Below are 19841 nucleotides of genomic sequence, written 5' to 3'. Positions count from 1 at the left end.
TATTACAGAAGGGTATAAAATAAAAGATAAATGCCCAGTCTTTCCAGTTCTATACTTCATAGAAGTAACTATTTTAAAAGCTTTTCCTGCATTTTGTTATTTAATGGTTTCCTTTACACTTCTACATAATATATTTATGTTTCTTTTTCTTGCTTTATCAACTTTAACTCCATATCTGACTTCCCATTAGAAAGATGACAAATCAGCTCATATTACACCCCCAACATCGCCTTCTCAATGTTTGTTAGTTATGCTATTATCTGGAATTCTTCTGATGATTACCTTATATTTTTATTATAGTGAACCTTGATTTTTGAGTCACAAGCATTAGAGATTTGTCAAAATACAGATATCCAGTTTCCTCTTTAGGGCTACTGAATGATAATCCTTATGCCTTAAGGTATTCTGATACATCCCTCAGAACCACTTTCTGAAAGCTTACAGTTTATCAGTCAATTTATTTACATTTAATAATGACAGTAGACACAGCATTCTTTCTCATCAATTTATTAGTCACACATGGGGCAGCGTGAAATGCTACATAGGTGCAGAAGAAGCAGACAAGAACACGGTGACCTAATAGCCCTAGGAACTCACTCATCACCAAGCTTCACTTTAGGTGAGAAAGTCACTCAAAGAGAAGCATCTGGTACCAGTGCTGGGAGGTCAGTGGAAGGAGAGTGGGTTTAGACCTGCATTCTTGTGCTGAATAGCTGGAAAAACACTGACTAGCCTGAAAAACAAGTACCTTGTAGATTAATCTCATTTTTTTTGTCAATAGTAACAGTATACAGAGCAATGATCCCAGCATTTGGGAACATGTTGTAAAATAGGCAAAATGGCTCAAAGAGAGTAGTAAGCAAACTTCGTAGTTAAAATTTTTAACAGAATATAATTAGCAATGTAGTATTTTTATATAATACTATATAATTAATAGCACAAATAAAGCAGAAAAAGAAAAATGTTCTAATTACCAAATATTACCCTCTAAGGTTTTTTTATAAGATGGCAAAGAAAATCAGAAAATTATTTAATTAAATCTTATTTAATGAGAGTTCCCAGGAAAACAGAATGAGTGAATTGAATTTTCCCATAAACCAGTGGGCACAGAGTTAACGCCTGTATTTCCCCCTTCTTAGTCAAGAACACATAATTCATTTTCTTGAATTATGGAGAAATTTAGTCTGGTAACTATAATAGAGTCATTTCTTAGTGATTAAAAACATTGTAGAGATGCAAGATTATTATTCCCAGCATGAAATCTTAAATAGGATGGAAGATGTCAGCTATTAGATGAGAATATAGTTCATGACCCCAAGTTATTTCTTAATTTTGTTTCTTTTACTTAACATCATAGCTATGAGCTTGTTTTATCATTCTCCGTCCATTTTTTCTTAGGAGGGGTTGGGGGTTGAGTTGGGGAGTCTTATTAGTTTGATCATAAGTAATGAAGGTTTGGCTGCACTCACCTTGTCAGATATTCTGGTGACAAGATTGAGTGGCATTTATGCTGAGCAGTTGAGGAAACTCGGCCATTTCCTTTGGCCTCCATTATGTATGAGATGGAAGCAGTCAGTATGAAATGCCCAGGACCTTGTTACAGATTTTCAAGAGACAGAATTTGACTGCAGGAGATACTTTCCATTTCAATCTCCCAGTAGTTACTTTATGAACATGTTCTTTTTAAAGTCTCTAAGAACTATGAGAAATCTCTCAACTGTGCTCTAGCTTTTAACCAGTGCTGGGATAAGTGCTCTCTTAGATGGTGTAACGTCTTGGAATGCATATTGGGTACAGGAACCTAGTTCTGATTTCACCTTTACTAACGGCTTGCTAGAACCATTGTGCAAATCAGCTGTATCTGTGAAACTCTGTAAACTGTGGCTGTGGAACACGTTAAACTCAAAAGGTATTTTCAACCTGAATTTCTCTTTTCAACCAATTACAGTCACCCACTGGTATTTGCTGCCTGCTGGTCATATTTCTCCTAGATAATTTGCTTTCTTTCTTGAGGAAAGTCTCTGGCTTTTATTTATTCACTCAACAAATATATACTGTGCACCTACTCTGGGCCAAGCATTGTTCTAGGAGCAGGTTCTAGGACACATCAGTGACCAAGACAAAAAAAGGTTCCTGCTCTTATGAAACTGACATTTCAATAGGAGGAAAGAGGATGTGGGAACACATGAGTAAACAAGATAACCTTAAATGGTGATAAAAACTCTGGAGAAGCTCTAACAGGGCACTGAGATAGAGCAGACTGGTTAGGGTGCTGGGGGTAACTCTACTATGTTCTTCCGGAAGCAGTTCCCTGAGACAAGGATTCAAGTACAAGGGGCTTCTTGGGTGCCAATCCTAAGAAAACCAGGGAAGGGAGGTAGAGAAGGGAAGCCTGCCTACAAAGGTTCATAAACAAGATGCCTACGCTGCAGGCTACTGAAGGAGCACAGTCCCTGAGGGGATCCCGACATGTCAGTGTAGAACCCACCTCAGAGTCATGCCATGCAGGGGAGAGGATTCTGGGGCACTTATCTACTGACTCTTCATCTGTCATTGATTGAAAGCTGCTTCTGGGCATATTAACTCCTCAACATGTCTAACTTAGCCTGCAGGTAGGCGGAGTAGCCAGGTGTTTGCAGTTAGTATGTAAAGTAGAATACCCATGTAGAAAGGGGAGTGGAAGCGAACAGGATGCTGACATTGTCTACAACAGGGCAAGAACTCGTTCTTTAAATAAGAAGTCGGGAAAGACCTCTCTGAGAGATGGCAGTCTAGCTGAGATCCAAAAAATGGAAAGGAGCCAGACAGGGAAATCACATTTCCAGGCAGAGAGAATAGCAAGGACAAAGGCTCTGAGTGTGACTCGGCTTGCTCTGTTTACAAAAATAGAAACAATAAAAAATCGCAGAACTTTAGAGGCATAGGGGTAGGAGAGGGTTGTTTTTGAATCATGAAGTCTATTCTTTTAGATAGAAAAATTAGAGAAAGCCAATGGGAAGTTCAGAAACATGGACGCTGTCCTAGGATCCCAAGAGGGAGCTGGGACCGCTGCTCTAATTCCTTGGCTCCCAGTTCAGAAATTCCCCATCGACCATGGATCCCCTGCTCATTTTCCCATTTCGCTCATTGGAATTTGGCGGTTTCCCCCAAGCCATGGAGCTGAAAGGGAATTGCCTGTATGATCCCGCTCAAATTCCTTGGGCAGTTTTCCAAGATATGATCAATGGCATATGAGTGAAAGATCTGCATGTGACTTCTGAAAAAAATTCTTCATGAAGAAGTTGTGCATTCCATTTTTTTTTCTTCCTGCTGGCCAGGCCCCCAATTATACCTAAAAGAAACCCAAGTTAACACAAGGCTCTATGTGACCAGCTTTGGGCTGCCACTTTGACCTCCTTTCCCACCCTTTCTCTTCAAACTCACTGTGCCACTGTCACACCAGCCTCCTTACTGTTTCTTGAATATGCCAATCATCCTGTCACCTCTGGGCCTTTGCTCAGAATGCTCTTCTCCAAATATCCCCATAGCTCAGACACAGGCATCACTTCACTCAAGTCCCTAAGCCAAGACCACCTCCTCGGGGAGGCTCATCCTCATCATTCCTTCCAAAGCATGACACTGCCCCTCCCCATCCTCTTACCTTACTTCATCCTTCATGGGGCTCATTGCTACCACAGAGTATACTATCCCAGATTATACTATACTATGCTGCATATTTACTTGTTCATTTATTGCCTATCTTCCCCACTAGAATATAAGCTCCATAAGGGAAGGAACTTGCTTTATTCACTATTAGAATAGTGCACTATGACTTTTCAAAAATGTTTGTTGAAATGATTAATCAGTGAATAAATGAGTGAGTGATTGAGTGAACCAATGCCTAACAGAGGCCCTTAGTTCTGGTGCTCTCTCTGTTACTAACTCCCTAAATGACTCTGCAAGTTGATTCTTCCACTCTGCCTCAGTTTCTTTACATGGTAAATAGACATATAATGTTTACCTTAAAAAAGGATAAACTGAAATGAGGCCATAGATATGAAAGTACTGCACATTATTGAATATATTATACAAATGTAAGATTTCCTTTTATGGTTGAAGCCTTCTTGAGTTTGAGTAAACTTCACCAAATGGGGTGGAAAGTGTCATTATAATAAACAATCCTTCATGGTTGCTGGAACTGATCAGGCCTCATGGAGTGGTGAAAATTTACTCTGTTGTATGGAAAAGAGCACAGGGTGAGGATGGAGACTGGGATCAGAACTCGGCCTCTTCCACAGACTTGCTGGTGTCCTTGGGTAACTCATAGGAGCTTGCCCAGTGAAATTCAGATTTCTCTTCTCTCAAAATGGTTGGGTATTGGGAGGGTAGACGAGATTATTCCCTCCTTAGAGGTTTCTGCCTTGTACTATATATCTGTATCATCATAATAATCGCAGCCACTATTTATTGATCACTTGGTCTGCACCATGCACTTGACATGTGTCATTCCACTGTATGTTTACCCCAACAACCGGACCTCCATTATTCAGACAAGAAAACTGTCAAGTAACTTAGTTAATAGTAGTATAACTACTGGCTTATGCATAGCAGTGCCAGCACTCCAAACTAGGCATACTGGCTCCTGAGCTGTGCTAATTTTGTGCACAAACTAAGTAATAACCAAGTTCAAAGGAAAGGAGGCCTAACTGTCTCTCCATTGAATAGGTTTCATCTGGTGGAACTGAATGGAAAATCCTGTGGTTTTGGAACAGGTTAAGTTGATTTATCCAGGCAGCATGTTCTGACTTCTCCCTCCTCCCCCTCTCACAGGGCTTCATGGACATTGATTTAAACAAATTCAAGGAGAGTGGTGCCAATGTGACAGGTTTCCAACTGGTGAACTACACAGACACTATTCCAGCCAAGATCATGCAGCAGTGGAAGAATAGTGACGCTCGAGACCACACACGGGTGGACTGGAAGAGACCCAAGGTGAGTGGATGGGCGGCCAGCAGCAAAGGGCCAGCCCGGTGCCTTTGCCTGCCCTAGATTTCTGAGCTGCATTAGTCTTTAGAAAGGAATCAGTTTTCTAAAGGGAACAAATTCAGGGAAATATATTTGTAAAGATTATTAGGTACAAGGTGCAGGGGTCAGACAACCCAAAATGACATGGTTTTAATGAGGGAGACATTTTATTTATCTCTCATGTGAACAAAACTTAGGAGTCAGCAATCCCAGACTTGCAAAATGGCTCCACAGTCATCAAATACCCAGGCTTCTTTTACCTTCTTGCTCTGCTGTCCTCCACGTACGGCTGCTGCCTAATAGTACAAGAGGGCTGCTTAAACTACAGCCATTGCCTCAGCATTCTACCCAGTAGGAAGAAAAAAACATAAAATGCACAACTTCTTCATGAAGAACTGTTTTCAGAAGTCACACGCAGATCTTCCACTCATATGCTATTGAAAGTATCTTGGAAAACTACCCCCAGTTGGCTGCAAGGGAAGCGGAAAATGATGGTTCTATTCTGGGCACAGCCACCATGTTGCCCAGCTCAGGAGGATGCTCATTTCTTTGTGGATGGAGCTTCTTTGTGTAGTGAGGTGGCCCTTATTCTGCTCAGCCATGTGCCCAGCTAAAAATGAGGGCAACGTAACTAAGGAATATCCAGCAGATCTCTACCTGGGAGAGTCCACTCTCAGTAATCACGCAGACCCTCTGCTTCTCACTTCCCAGCAACACAGCTCTAAATACTGCCACCAAAATCTATTTTGTTTGTTATTTGAGAATGCTTGGGAATAAGGATAGCAAATAATTCTTTTTCCGAAGTCAAACCAGATAGCTTGACAGTGGCCATGTGGAACCCTGTGTTGAGAAGGATACTAAGGCCAAGTTTGTTTATCTGGACAAACAGTGAACCATTGACAGACTTTCACTTGCCACTCAATCCATTTCTTTTTATAAATGGCGAACCATATAACGGAGATACTTCTTATCCCACTATTGTTCAAACTGATTTAACTCTTCAATAATGAAGACTTATTTCAATATGAGCTTAAGCAAACAAAATCACAAATACGCTTTAAAACAATGAGAAAACTACATAGGAGTTAATTAAGTAATGTGTAATGATTGCACTCCAACTTCCAAAAGACTGAGCAGATGACAAAAATAACCAAATGTAATTTAATTTTTTAAAAAAGAAGTGAGAGAACTAAATTTAAAAAATTAGAAAAATACCCATTCATTCGTTCTTCAATTCTCTATTGTGAATTTGGAGTATGCTAGGCAACATAATATGTATTAGGAACAAATTAGTGAAGAAAACAGACATAGGTTCCAAAGCCAGGATATATTTTCCTGGACTACTCTCCTGTTTTTTTTCATCCACATCCTAGTCCCTTTTTTGTCAGGAGAGGGTATAATTGATAGTTGTTGCGAGTAAGAATGAGGGGAAAGTTTACAGGATATAAACTTACCACTTACGTAAGCCATATGTGGAAAAAATTAAGAGCTCACCCTTCTTTCATTTTCTTTTTGCTTTTTACTTTTACAAGAGATGAAAGAGTTAACCGTTCCTCATGGTTTCCAGCTGATGACTGTAATGCTGGGATAAACCAACTGATTTTTCATGAACTGTATCCAGCCTGCAGATGTGTTATATGTAATCTATGCATTTTTTCCCAACTGAACCAACATTTTAAAAATTGCAAGATTGCACACAGAAATCTAGAGTCCTGGCTTCTCTTCAAAAATTATAACTGGCAGTACTGAACTCACAGTTCAGGAGGTCAGCATTGACTAGCATGGTCGAGCAGCAGCACCCATTTGATTGAATATTTATGCTTCTCAGGGACACCATCCCTGATTCACCACTGTCTCCCCATGAATACCATGCACCTGGCCCACTGCACACCCTTCTCATCACCAGAAAACACATTCCCAAATACAGCACCCAAACCTGCCTTCCTGTCAGCTCTTTGATACCTAACTGTCTCCATTCCTCCCACTAGTACACCTCTGCGCTCACCTATGATGGGGTGAAGGTGATGGCTGAGGCTTTCCAGAGCCTGCGGAGGCAGAGAATTGATATATCTCGCCGGGGGAATGCTGGGGATTGTCTGGCTAACCCAGCTGTTCCCTGGGGCCAAGGGATCGACATCCAGAGAGCTCTGCAGCAGGTAAGACCACCAATGTTTGCCCCATCTCATGGGAGCCTACTAGGGGATTTCAGCGTCAAATTCCAATAAAACACAGCTGTTCTAAAGAAAAGGAAGAAAATGCCTGACGTTCAGAACAACCACTGCATTGTTGGTGTTGGTGGCTCTTAGCATACATTGAAGCTCATATAAAAAAAAAAATAACAATGATATGGAACAGTCATTTCTTACAGTGTAAAAGCTGTATTTTCTCCTTAGCAATTTTGCTGAAAAAGGAGAACTGGTGATTTTCTGTGTATGGGAAAAGGACTTGAAATACACAAGGATGAAACTGAACCATGTTAATAGTCTCCTGGAAACACTCCCTTCTTGCCCTGATTTTCTGGATTTCTTCCTTTTGTCTCTGCACACATTTTATGAGAGCCTGGTGTATGTGGACTCTAAAAATGTTTCTCAGTACTTCTGATACTACCTTCTTGCTTCTCAGCATTTCATTCATCAATTATGTTTGCATTTAACAATAGTTAAAGGGCAGGGATAGAAAATGGCCATGCCCACTCCAATCAATTGGCTATGCAAAAGCTTCTGAGGCTGAATCCAGATACAACAGAGAGAAGCATAAATATTCAATTAGTGATATGTCTGCTGTGGAAGCAGGATGAGACAGTGGTACATGTGGGTGTATATTTAACATGCCTGGTTTAGAAGATTTTGGGGACTTGCCCTCAGCTTTATTGCTCTTGGGGCTCCTGTAGATCTCTAAAGCACCTCAAGCCCAGGCTATGATTCTCAAACTGCCAAGGAATAGCACTATATTTTTGTTCTGATGCCTCCTGATCGAGAAGTTGTATTTCCGAAGGGACAGGGAGAGGACGGCTGTGCTTGCTGCAAAGGAATAACAAAGCATTGGCCACAATGATGAGCCAGCATAGCAAGATTATGTGGCACAAATGTCCCTCAGGACCCACCCTCCCCAACAAATGGAGTTGCCTGCCTAAGTCCAGCTTTACTTTTAAGACGACATTCAGCAGAAGATGAATTTGGGCTCCTTGGGGAGAAGAGGAGCATTTCTGAATGAGAGAGAAATGTAGAGCAAAATGTACAACTATTCCCATTTGTTTGCCAACCACACGTGCACAGTTCTAGCAACTTTCACAACCGGGAGAAAGAGACGCTGAAGGAACCTCACCAGCTGTTCCTCAGCCCTGATGACTGCCTTTCTGTAGAGAAGAATATGTAGGTCTGTCCTTTGAAATGAAGCTAAGCAGGATTTCTACTAGCTACATGAGGAACATGCTAAGGAGGACCTCCAGCTGCCATTTCTGCCCTCCCCTGGTCCCTGTGCAGGGTGGCTCCCAAGTCACTAGGCAGCAACAACAGATACCAGGCAGCTTGCAGGGGAAAATTGCCAAATGGACAGTGCCTGCGCCTCCCTTTCCACCCCCACCCCAGCTTATTTAAAATGCTCTTCCAGACTCCACAGTCGAGACAGATTCTGTTTGCACTGTGAGGCTGGTTTCAAAAGGTCCCAGTGACTTGCCCTCAGCTTCACAACCCTTCCAACTCCCTTGCCTCTCTCATCTTAATGACGTCCTGAAAAGATAGTCTGACGCCACCGTGACAGTGATGAAGCCTGGGAGGCAATTTAGGGTGGCAGGAAGGGCTCTGAACTGGGAGGCAGGAGAGCTGGACTCCACGTCCAGCTGGGCCCCTGGCTCTCTGGATGACCTGGAAACATTCACTTAGCTCTCCTGCCGCCTTCCCTTTCCTTCCCCATGAAAATGAAGAGGGTGGAGACAGGACCTCAAGTCTCAACTGGCTCTGAAAATTCAAACAGTCTAATTTTTTTTCTTATGGTCTAACCCATGTCCTTCTGGTTGTAGTGTATACTTAGCACCCTGCTTCTTCCCTCAGTAGGGTTTGAAAGGAAACAGTTGCCATAGTCAAAAGAATAATGACCTCTTTTATTTTGTCTTGGAGCCAAGATATGTGTGTGCCTGCCCTTCATCAGCTGTTCTTTGAGGATCTATGGTGTGCCCTGGCTTGGAGCCAAGCACTGAGGACAATAAAGGAAGGCAGGACCTGCCCTCAAGAAACTCCTTGCAGTGTCTATGGAGAAAAAGAGAGGAACAAATATCCCAAATAAATAAATAAATAAACAAACAAACCAGAACATTCTGACCCTAAGATCAGAGGTTCAAATCGATTCCTTTTCCAATCTTTGTTAAGCACCTAGAATGAAAAAAGGTTTTGTTGAAAGACACCGTAGAGATTACTGGATCTTCTTTTCCCTCACTTTATAATGAAACAGCAGATCCAGAGTGGGCAGTGACTCACCCAGGGTCACACACCAGCTTAGTGGCGGAGGCTGGACCAGATCCCAGTCCAGGGCTCCTCTTCCCCCAGTTAGGTTTATGCTATGGGCCCAGGGGCCCTTGCTTATAAGCATTGACCTCTGGAGCCTTCCATACATAGTCATGACTACTGTTCAGCAATGGCTTTTTCTAGACCCATCTATTGAAATAGCCATGCCACCAGGGAGCTGGTTAAATCCTGATGGTATCCAGTCTTTGAAACCTGAGGCTTGGAGGCTCAGGTCTCTACTGCCTTCACCTCTGGCCTTCAGGTCACATAGTGGGAGAGAACCTGTGGGTTAGCTTGTGTTAGACCTGGGTTGTCTATAAGTTAGGCCAAGAGGTCCAGCACAGCCTACCTGGAGGGCAAGCATGCTAGGGAGTTAAAATCTGAAAATAATGGTAATAATATGTATGGTGTGTTAAGGGCTTAGTATACACAAAGCTCTAAACATTTACACATATTATATGATTGGATCTTTGATATAACACCCTGAGGCAGGTAGTTTTATTAACTGTGCTTTGTAAATGGAGAAGCCGAGCTTCAGACAGGTTATAAAACTTCCCAAAGTTATACAGCTAACTAGTGGTAAAGCTGGGACTCCAACCCACATTTAGATGATGCCTCCCTCTGTATGCTTCACTGCTCTGAAACCTCAAGGGCACGGCCAAACAGGGAAGACACAAGAGCTATGGCCCAGCCCCCAGCAGCATATGGCCTTGGGTAATATCTGTGCACCCCCTCCCCCTTCACTCTGCTGTAATTTCCCTAGCAGCAGAATGAAAATAATCAGCTGCCTGCCTGCCCCCTGCCTGCCATCTAGGGAGTCATTCAGAATATTAATGAACCCACATCCTGGAGGCCCTCAGCACTCCAGGAAGGATGGTCATATGTCGCCTTCTGGATGGGGGAGAAGATTCAACTCCCCAAGTCGGGTTCTTAACATAGGGGAGGTAATAGGCATTTGAGAATATGATTTTTTAATAGAAATCTGTAGATTCTTTTTCTTAGAAAAGTGCATATATGTACATACATAATTTCTGCATGACCAGGAGTAGAGAGAACATAGATACTCCTAGAATCCATCCCAGGGCCTCAAATTTAGAATACTTCCCCTAAATAGTAATCATCCCTCTTAGTCTTTGTTTTTGCAACCTGCCAGCCAACAATCAAGCATATGGAAGTGAAGGTATGCTCAGAACTTTGCTAGATGGGGTCTGGGGTTGGGTGAGCAATGGAGTTTAAGATGCAGTCCTGCCTTTAAGGGCTAACACAGGTGGGCTTATGGTGCTGTGGATGGTCAGAGCAGAATGCCATCACTGAGAAATGCAGACATCAGCAAGGCTTTCTGTAGGAATGTGACTGGCCTTTCAATAGGGTGACCACTTTATTATCCAAAATCTATCATCCAAATGGGAACACTTAGGAGTGAAAGGAAAAACTACTATCAATTATTCTAGAACAAGAGGACCAGCACTGTCCTGCGTTAGTCCATGTGCATTGTTATAAAGAAATACCTGAAACTGGATAATGTATAAAGAAAAAGGTTTCGTTTTAGCTAACAGTTTTGTAGGCTGCACAAGAAGTATACTGCCAGCATCTATTTTTGGTGAGGGCCTCAGGAAGCTTCCAATCATGGCAGAGGGTAAAGGAAGAGACAGTATGTCATGTGGTAAGAGAAGGAGCACGCTAGATAAGGGAGGAGGTGTCAAGCTCTTTTACACAACCAGCTCTCATGAGAACTGAGTAAGAACTTATTCATTACCATGGGGAGGGCACCAAGCCATTCAGGAAAGTTCCGCCCCCATGATGCAAACACCTCCCACCAGGCACCACCTCCAACGTCCTGGGTCATATTTTAACATGAGACTTGGAGGGGACAAATATCCAAACTATATCATGTCCCAGGCAAACTGAGATGGGGTGGTAATGGAACCCTTAAAGGTATGGTAAATTTGAACATGGAATAAATCAGGTTTTGGAGGTTCTGGATGGGGATGTCAATGATTCCCAGCAAGAGACAAGGTAGGGTGAGGATACAAGCAAGGACTTGCAGGTCTCACATTGGCCTTTTAGGGAATTAGGAATAGAAGAGCTGGGTTCCAACCGTGGCTCCACCCAGCACTATCTGGGGGATCTTGGACTAATTGCTTGCCTTTTCCAGATCGGGATTTTTCCTGTCTGCTAAACAGACATAATCCTCCTAGTGCTGCCTGCCCGACTGGCTTGTCACAGGGCTTAAAATTTTAAGAAAGCATCATGCTTGTGGGCTGGGCATCGTGGCTCATGCCTGTAATCCCAGCACTTTGGGAGGCTGAGGCGGGCAGATCACGAGGTCAGGAGTTCGAGACCAGCCTGGCCAACATAGTGAAACCCTGTCTCTACTAAAAATACAAAAAATAAGCGGGGTATGGTAGCAGGCACCTGTAATTCCAGCTACCTGGGAGGCTGAGACAGGAGAATCACTTGAACCCAGGAGGCGGAGGTTGCAGTGAGCCGAGGTTGTGCCACTGCACATCACACCAGCCTGGGCGACAGTGTGAGACTACATCAAAAAAAAAAAAAAAAAAAAAGCATCATGCATGTGTTTCTTTGAACTTCAGGGAAGCTGCATGAGACAGTCAGAGCCAAGATTATTCTTCCCATGACTCAGGTAGGAAAGTGAAGCTTAAAAGGGTTCTGAGATTTGCTCTGGCCAGAGTACCTAGGATGTGACCCAGCAAGGACCTAGCCTACAGGCCTCACAACCAGTGAGCATCCAGGAGGAAGGATCCACCTGTCCAGTTTGACTGCTCGGCTGTGTCCTTCAGGACCACCTTTCAGGATCCAATGAGGGCAGGGGAGAGGAGTCACTGCTGACATCTGACAAAGATTCTTTGCTTGACCGAACTTTAATCAGGCTTCTGAACCTTCTCCTAGGCCCATCTGTGCAGTTCTTGTAAAATCCAGTTTTGGCAAAGAACTTGCTAAGTCGGTTTAGCAAGAACCCTGTCCACCATGTCCACCCCCTTTTCCAAGATCATCTTCTTCAGCCCCCACCATCCCCCAGATTACGTCGGATCATCCTGTTCCACCTTCAGCAAGAATCCTCTTAGGCCATTTTAGCCAGAATTCCTCTTAACCTCGATGCTTGCTGTTAGTAATTTCCTATCCACTGACCCCCCACCCTTCTCCTTGGCTATATATTCCCACTGGCCCATGCTGTATTCGGAGTTGAGCCCAATCTCTCTCCATCTCTGCAAGACCCCATTGCAGGGGTCTCTATACCTATTGCTACAATTCTGAATAAAGTCTTCTTCACTGTGCTTTAACAAGTGTGCTGATTAATTTTTTCTTTAACACAGCTGAAGTAATAAAGATATTAACCCACATTCTTTCAGCACCAAGCAGGAAAGGAAATATATGCTTCAGCCTCCCACCAGCAGCAGACTCTGAGCTGGCACCCAGTACCCTTTACAGGAAGCCCAAGGTTAATTCTCCATCTTTCATGGAGGGAGTTGAGGGTGCCCGGAGTTCCAGGAGCAGGAACCAAGAAGAAGTGCCTGGGCTCCATCAATCTGACCTCAGTCACCCTGGGACCGGGAGAGAGAGGGATAAGTGCCCAGATCCCAGAGCTCAGACCTGATGGATGGGGACAGTGGTTTCAAGATACATATTTCTGAGAAGTTTCTTCCTCTGACTGTGAGTCCTGACTCTCCTTGATAAATGGTTTGAGGCTGAGCCATCCTCTTGAAGTCTCCTTGCTCTGCCGTCATGGAATGGTGTTTCTGGGATGTCTCTTTCCCATTCTCTGATACTTTGTTTTATCTTAGTGCATGTAAGACTTGGCTTCCCCAACTAGATACTAACAGCCTTCAGTTACCCTTGACCTCTCAATGACTTACTGTGAATCCTGGAGTCAAGCGCCATCAGCTCTGAGTCTCAACAATCTCATTTGTGAAACAGGCAAAATAAACTCTGCTTTGACTACTCACTGGGTTTCTGTGAACATGAAATAAGCAGCTTCCTGTGAGATCACCGTGACAGTGCAATGGGTCCTTGGGTCACTAGAACTGTGCAGGTAGGACCCTTGACCTTATTGGAAACTGAGGAAGGCAGTGACATGATCCTTCTTTCTTCTGAAAGAGTCCACTTGTCTTAGACAATCTACCAGCCCCAAGGCCTCAATTTTAGATTTTATTTTTCATAACTTTTACCCACTCTACACAGCACAGTAGTAGTAGTCATTATTATCATCATTATTATCGTCTAAATAATATAAACTATGCATTGAAAACTTATGCCCCAGACAATGTGCTAAGTACTTCTTGGAGGAGGAAACCAAGAAGCAGATAGTTTGAGCAAGGAACCTATGGTCATACAGTTAGAATGAGCAGAGCACGACCTGGGAAATGCCCAGCAGCAATAGCAGAAAGCAGGCAGAAAACACTACATTGCACATTTTTGTGTTGTCCTCCTGAAGCCTAGCACAATAGCACTGGCCTGTGTTTCAGCGAACACTTGGTACCTTAAGTGAAGATACCAGAAGTTACCAGAAGCTCCAGATTTTAGACCTGCCTCTGCTACTGGTTAGTCATAAGACTTGAGCAGATCACTTTACTTCCCAGAGTTTGGCATCTCCCATGTAAATAAAGATCATAATCTCTAAATGACATACTTCAGGGGGTTCCTGTGACTAGAGATGAAATAATATGTGTGCAAGTGTGTCATAAACATGAGGTTTTTAGAAAGTAATGTTAGTATTAAGTGTCACCATTAGCAACAATAATAGTAACAGCTGGCATTTTTTGAATACTCACCATGCACCGAGCATTGATCAAAAAATATTTAATTCTTAGAACAACCTTAAGACATAATTAACTCTAATTGGTTCCATTAAACAAATGAGAAACTTAGTCATAGAGAGATTATGTACTCTGCCATACTAATATGCCACGCTGATTATTAGTACGAAAATTGAGACTGGGGCTGAAAAGTAGATGCCTATTTGGATTATTAATGACACTTTCAGTTTGGGCAAATCAGTCTACCGGTCTACCATCTGCACATCTATCCAAGTCTGTTTTTTTGGAATGAGTCACTTACGTGGTACCCACCAAACTAACACTATCTTGAACTGGAAATAAGGGAACACTAGAGATTGGCAAGAGATTACTGAGGTGATAAGAAGGTGAAGTTGCTGATGGACTGGAATTTCTCCTTTCTCTTATTCTTTGTAGTAGAATCTGTACTTTGTTTTCTCTCTGAAAAGCAAAGATAGCCCAGACATTTATGGAGCTGGGGATTTCTCCAGATTTCATCTAAGAAAGTAAAGAGCGTGTTGTAAAATTTGCTCAGTGCTCTGGGCCTGTTGTGACCTCCTCACTGAGACTTCAAACCAGACGGTGCTGAGACTTCAAACCAGACGGTGACAAGAGGGTCAAACTCAAAACAGGAACACACACACATGCACACACACATGCATTCTCTCTCTCACTCTCAAACACGCACAACCCCCAGCTCTTCTTATACCTTCTAACAACAGAGGAGCTAGCCACTGTCAGAAAAAAATATAAAACTCTGCAAAGCTTCCTTTTAAGCCATTTGAAGGGGGGAAATAAACAGTGCTGGGTCACAGGGGTGGATTTGTATTTGTAACAGGTAGACACCTCACCTCACTGGCCTTAGGCAAGAGGGATCTGAGGACACATGGTGGATGACTATTAGAGAATATGGTTGCTTGTACCTGAGCTGATGATACTCAGCTAGACTCAGCCTCAGTTTGAGAGTGGTCTTGGATGACATTTATTGGTCACCTACAGAGCAGCAAGCTCAACCTTAAATATCTCGGATCTCCATGGTGACCATTTGACTTTTGATATGAATTTGAAGATAGAAGGCCATGAAAGTTTGATTTGGCCCATTTGTGGAGAAGTCTCATGTGGCATATTTGAGGGTTCCAATACAATTTTATTTTAGCCAACTGAGATTTCTTTAACACCTTGCGTTCTCTTGTCTGAACACAATGGGTTCTCCCTAGGTGCTTTGAAGTGTTCACACCACTTTCACATTAGCAGTTATCATTTAAGATTAAAAAAAGGGGGGGGGGCAGAGATTTTTGGAAACTGAAGGCTTAGAGAGCTAAATTGCCTGAGGGCACTTGGCTATTAAGGAGTAAGCTGGGGTTAAATCCAAGTCTTTCAATTACCAAGTATTTTATTCCCTGGACTCAGGAATAAAGAAGAAATTCTTAAAGGAATTAAGAAGCCATCCCCAAGCATAGCTTAAGGCTTCATTCATAAAGCTGGCTTCTTGTCCTGGGTCTTCTGACTCATTGGCGATGGTGCACCATTTTCTTTCCTTTGCAGGCCCCCCATACTTTCTTCATCTTCAGATGTGTATCTCAGAAGGGCAGTAGTGGTCATAGTGGTTGTGTGATGAGAGGTGTTTGGTTAGGGATGGTGCAGACATTTCACATTAGTATGCACTCTGACCCGTTGTTAGTATTTGCCTAAATAAATAGGTAAAAACAATTGTCAGGATGAATCCCAATTTAGGGAAAAGAGGTCTCTACTGCATCCGTTGCCTGTGGCAAGGGAGTGAAGAGTTTTAGCATTCAGGATACTCCAAGACATCGTTCCACGGAACATTCTTGGGTTCTGAATTTCTACTTCAGTGGAAAAAGCAAACACACATAAAGTACATCTGAGTTCACTGCCCACCACTGGGTTTTGTTTTCCAGGTGCGATTTGAAGGTTTGACAGGAAACGTGCAGTTTAATGAGAAAGGACGCCGGACCAACTACACGCTCCACGTGATTGAAATGAAACATGATGGCATCCGAAAGGTAAGGTCCCCCTTTACTTCCATTCTGCAGAGAGGAGAGGCTGAGCAGGGACTCTGGCCAGAGCTGAGGGCCTGTGAGTCTACCTTTTCTGGACTGGATCTTTGAAGAAACTCAGAAAACACAGATTCTAGACTTGGCTCTGCCACTAACCAGCTGGGACATTGGGCAAGTCTCGTTCTTCCTCTGAGAATCCATTCACTCATCTGCAAAATTGAGATTAAAAAATCTCTACATTTGTCCCAGGATGCTTGTGAAAATCCAAGGTAGAGGAAAGCACTTCTAAAACATAAAGTAATTGATGTGTATAAAATGCCACTGCTATTCCTGAGGGATTCTAAACTGAGAACTTGAGAATGATGATTATTGATGAGGTTAACTATCTTTTCCTAATCAATACTTGGTCATATCCACTCTATTATTTATACAAAAGTAAGGGTGAAAATATATATGTTTACATATATGTGTAATGTATAATATGTTTGCATATGAAAATTCTTAGAATAGCAGTCAAATCCTTGGAATAACATTTCGAATTCTACCAGAACCTATGTGCCCTGGCCTCTGCCGATTTCTTCAACCTTAACCCTTGATACTTCCTTCATCTCTCCACTCCAGTCATTCTGTTTGTCTTTCACCTCCCTGAATACACCATGTTCTTTCTCATCACTGGGCTTTCATACATGTTTCCTCTGCCTGGGACTTCCCCCACCCATCTCCCTCCTCTTGCCTGCCAATCCCTCCTCAGCCTTCCACACTCAAAGTAAATGTCATTCCCCAGGGAAGCCTTCTCTGGCCTTTCTTATTATGCCTCATGGAAGGTGCTACTTCTCTGCTCATGGTCTTCATCACATTGCTAATTCCTTTTGGTGGCATAGCATAATGACTGGGAGGCATTGTACAGCATGGCATAGAGCTGGTAGGGTGCCATGGATCAGAATGCTGGCTCTGGAATCCTCAACACTGAATCCTGGCTTCACCACTTACTAGTCTAGGATTCTGGATAATTTATTTGAGCTCTTTGTTCCTTAATTCTCTTATCTGGTAAGTGGCGATCACCTTAACCATGCCAACCTCATAGGGTCATTGAGAGGATTAAATGATCTAAGAGTGTGCAGAAGTTCTAAGTACTGGGCCTGGCCCATTGAAAGTTGGGTCTTAATCTCTCAGACTTAATGCTCTCTATGCCTGTGCTGTCAGATAACCTTGCCACTAGCTGTATGTGGCTATTTAGGTTGAATTTTAAATCAATTACAATTTAAAAATCAGTTCCTCAGTTGCACTATCTACATGTCAAGTGCTCAGTAGCCACATGTGGCTAGTGGCTACCACATCAGGCAGCACAGATGTAGAACATTTACATCACTGCAGAAAGTTCTACTTTAAAGTTCTCTTTGTACGCTCTCCGTCCTCACCTCCTTTAAATCTGTCTTCTCTGCTCTTGTGTCTAGAGCAGCATCTTCTACCTCATAGCCAATCTTATCTCATTCATTAAGGCTATGTTAGTTGTCTATTGCTGCCGTAACAAATTACCACAAACAGTGACTTAAAACAACACGGATTTATCGTCTCACAATTCTGTAGGTCAGAAGTCTGACTTGAGTTTCACTGGACTAAAATCAAAGTGTTGGCAAGGCCATGTTTCTTCCTGGAGGCTCCAGAGTTAAATTTGTTTCTTTGCCTTTTCCAGTTTCTTAAAGGCCACCTATATTCCTTGGCTCCCATGTTACCGAGCTTTCTCCATATTCAAAACTAGCAATGTTACCTCTCTCTGACCCTTCTTCTATCATCACATCTTCTCGCTAACCACAGCCTTCCAGAGCCCATCTCCCACCTCTGACTGGGAGATCTCCTCCTTCAGGAATCAGCTACAGTAACCTGCCTTGACTTACAGCAGGTACCAAATAAGGGTATTTGGCTATTACCTATTTGGCTATGAATGTAGCCACTGGGGACGTATACACTTTTCAGCAAACTTTTGGCATGTTGATTGTACACAGACACTCTTTCTGGGCTCAAAAACCCTTGAGAATGACACTTATCCAGAAATAGTCCAAGTCTGAGTTCATTTTTATTGTCCCATGGTCTTCGGATTTCTGCTGCTGGAGAAGACATTTGCTAGGTCACTTAGCTCTTATAACTTTCAATTTCCACATCTGTAAAACGGGCACAGATCATGTCTGCATTAGCACCTGATCACTGTTCAGTGAATGTTACCTGTGTTAGTGGTTATTAATAGCTATGGTAAATGTTGAAGTGGTAGCAAATGGCTGAAATCTGGAAAACACTGAGGTGGCTTGTTTATTGTTTATTTCTTTCAAAGCATTTAGCAGCTGCTGTTAAGAGTACTGCCTCTGGAAGGGACACCAAATATGTGACCATCTCCCCAAGGCCATCTTCCTTTCAGATTCTTTTTTTTTTTTGGAGACAGAGTCTTGCTCTGTCGCTCAGACTGGAGTGCAATGGCATGGTCTTGGCTCTCTGCAACCTCCACCTCCTGGATTCAAGCGATTCTCCTGCCTCAGCCTCCCAAGTGGTTGGGATTATAGGTGCCCATCACCACACTTGGCTAATTTTTGTATTTTGGGTAGACACGGGGTTTCTCACCACGTTGGCCAGACTGGTCTCAAACTCCTGACCGTGTGATCCATTCACCTCGGCCTCCCAAAGTGCTGGGATTACAGGCGTGAGCCACTGCGCCCAGGCTTTTTTTTTTCTTTCTTTGTTTTTTGAGGCAGGGTCTCACTCTGTTGCCCAGGCTGGAGTGCAGTGGTACGATCATAGCTCACTATAACCTCAAACTCCTGGGCTCAAGTGATCCTCCCACCTCGGCCTCCCAAAGTGCTGGGATTACAGGCATGAGCCACTGTCCCCAGCCCCTTTCTTTCAGATTCTGAGAACTGATGGTATCACCCCCTGCCTTGAAAATGAAAACATAGATGTAGCATTTTTGTGTAAGGCCGAAGCAGGCAAGCCTATTGCTCCTAGATAGAAAATTGTTGACTGTAGACCTGGGCTTTTCCTCAGAATCCTCAGAATGGCCTTTTGCCCTCAGGCAAAAAAGAATATTGCTATTTCCTGGATAGAACAAATTGGCATTTCTACATTGTATATGAGTAGTTATGTGTTTGCCATAATTAAAATATGGACATTGAACTGTTTTCCCCAACTCTGGAGTAGTGGATTAGCTTAAAATATAGCCAGATTATTTTCTACACATTAGTGGTCACTAGATATATTGGGGATATACTGAAGGTACAACAAGTAAGAATAGAAGCCAGAGACTTCTACCCCATTTCTGCCATCATCCAGCTGTGCGGCCTTCAGCATGTCTCATAGTCTCTCTGGGTCTCTAAAATAAATGAGAGACATTGGGCTGTGCAAACTTTAATTCCTCTCAGCTCTGACACCTTGGATGTCAGTGCCATCTGCTGCATTTTTACCATCCTCTCGCTACTCACATTGTTCCTCTCCTGGCTGGACTTCTGCTTCCTCTGTGAAAGTAGAGTTTCCACTGGGGCCTT

At 43.0% G+C, this 19841-nt stretch overlaps 1 protein-coding gene across 3 annotated transcripts in view; it reads left to right on the top strand.

Moving 5' to 3' along the window:
* GRIA1 (glutamate ionotropic receptor AMPA type subunit 1) overlaps positions 1-19841 on the top strand; it is a 316539-nt gene that overhangs the window by 178525 nt on the left and 118173 nt on the right. For all 3 annotated transcript variants that reach the window (XM_003276553.2, XM_003276554.2, XM_030826132.1), the window contains exons 6-8: positions 4810-4971; positions 6993-7160; positions 16216-16320. In XM_003276553.2, the coding sequence (XP_003276601.1) occupies positions 4810-4971; positions 6993-7160; positions 16216-16320 (435 nt within the window). The remainder of the gene's footprint in view (positions 1-4809; positions 4972-6992; positions 7161-16215; positions 16321-19841) is intronic.

The sequence above is a fragment of the Nomascus leucogenys genome, chromosome 2 (assembly GCF_006542625.1).
Source record: "Nomascus leucogenys isolate Asia chromosome 2, Asia_NLE_v1, whole genome shotgun sequence".
NCBI lineage: Eukaryota > Metazoa > Chordata > Mammalia > Primates > Hylobatidae > Nomascus > Nomascus leucogenys.
Note: the sequence above shows the minus strand (reverse complement) of the source record. Positions and strands in the feature narration are given on the sequence as shown.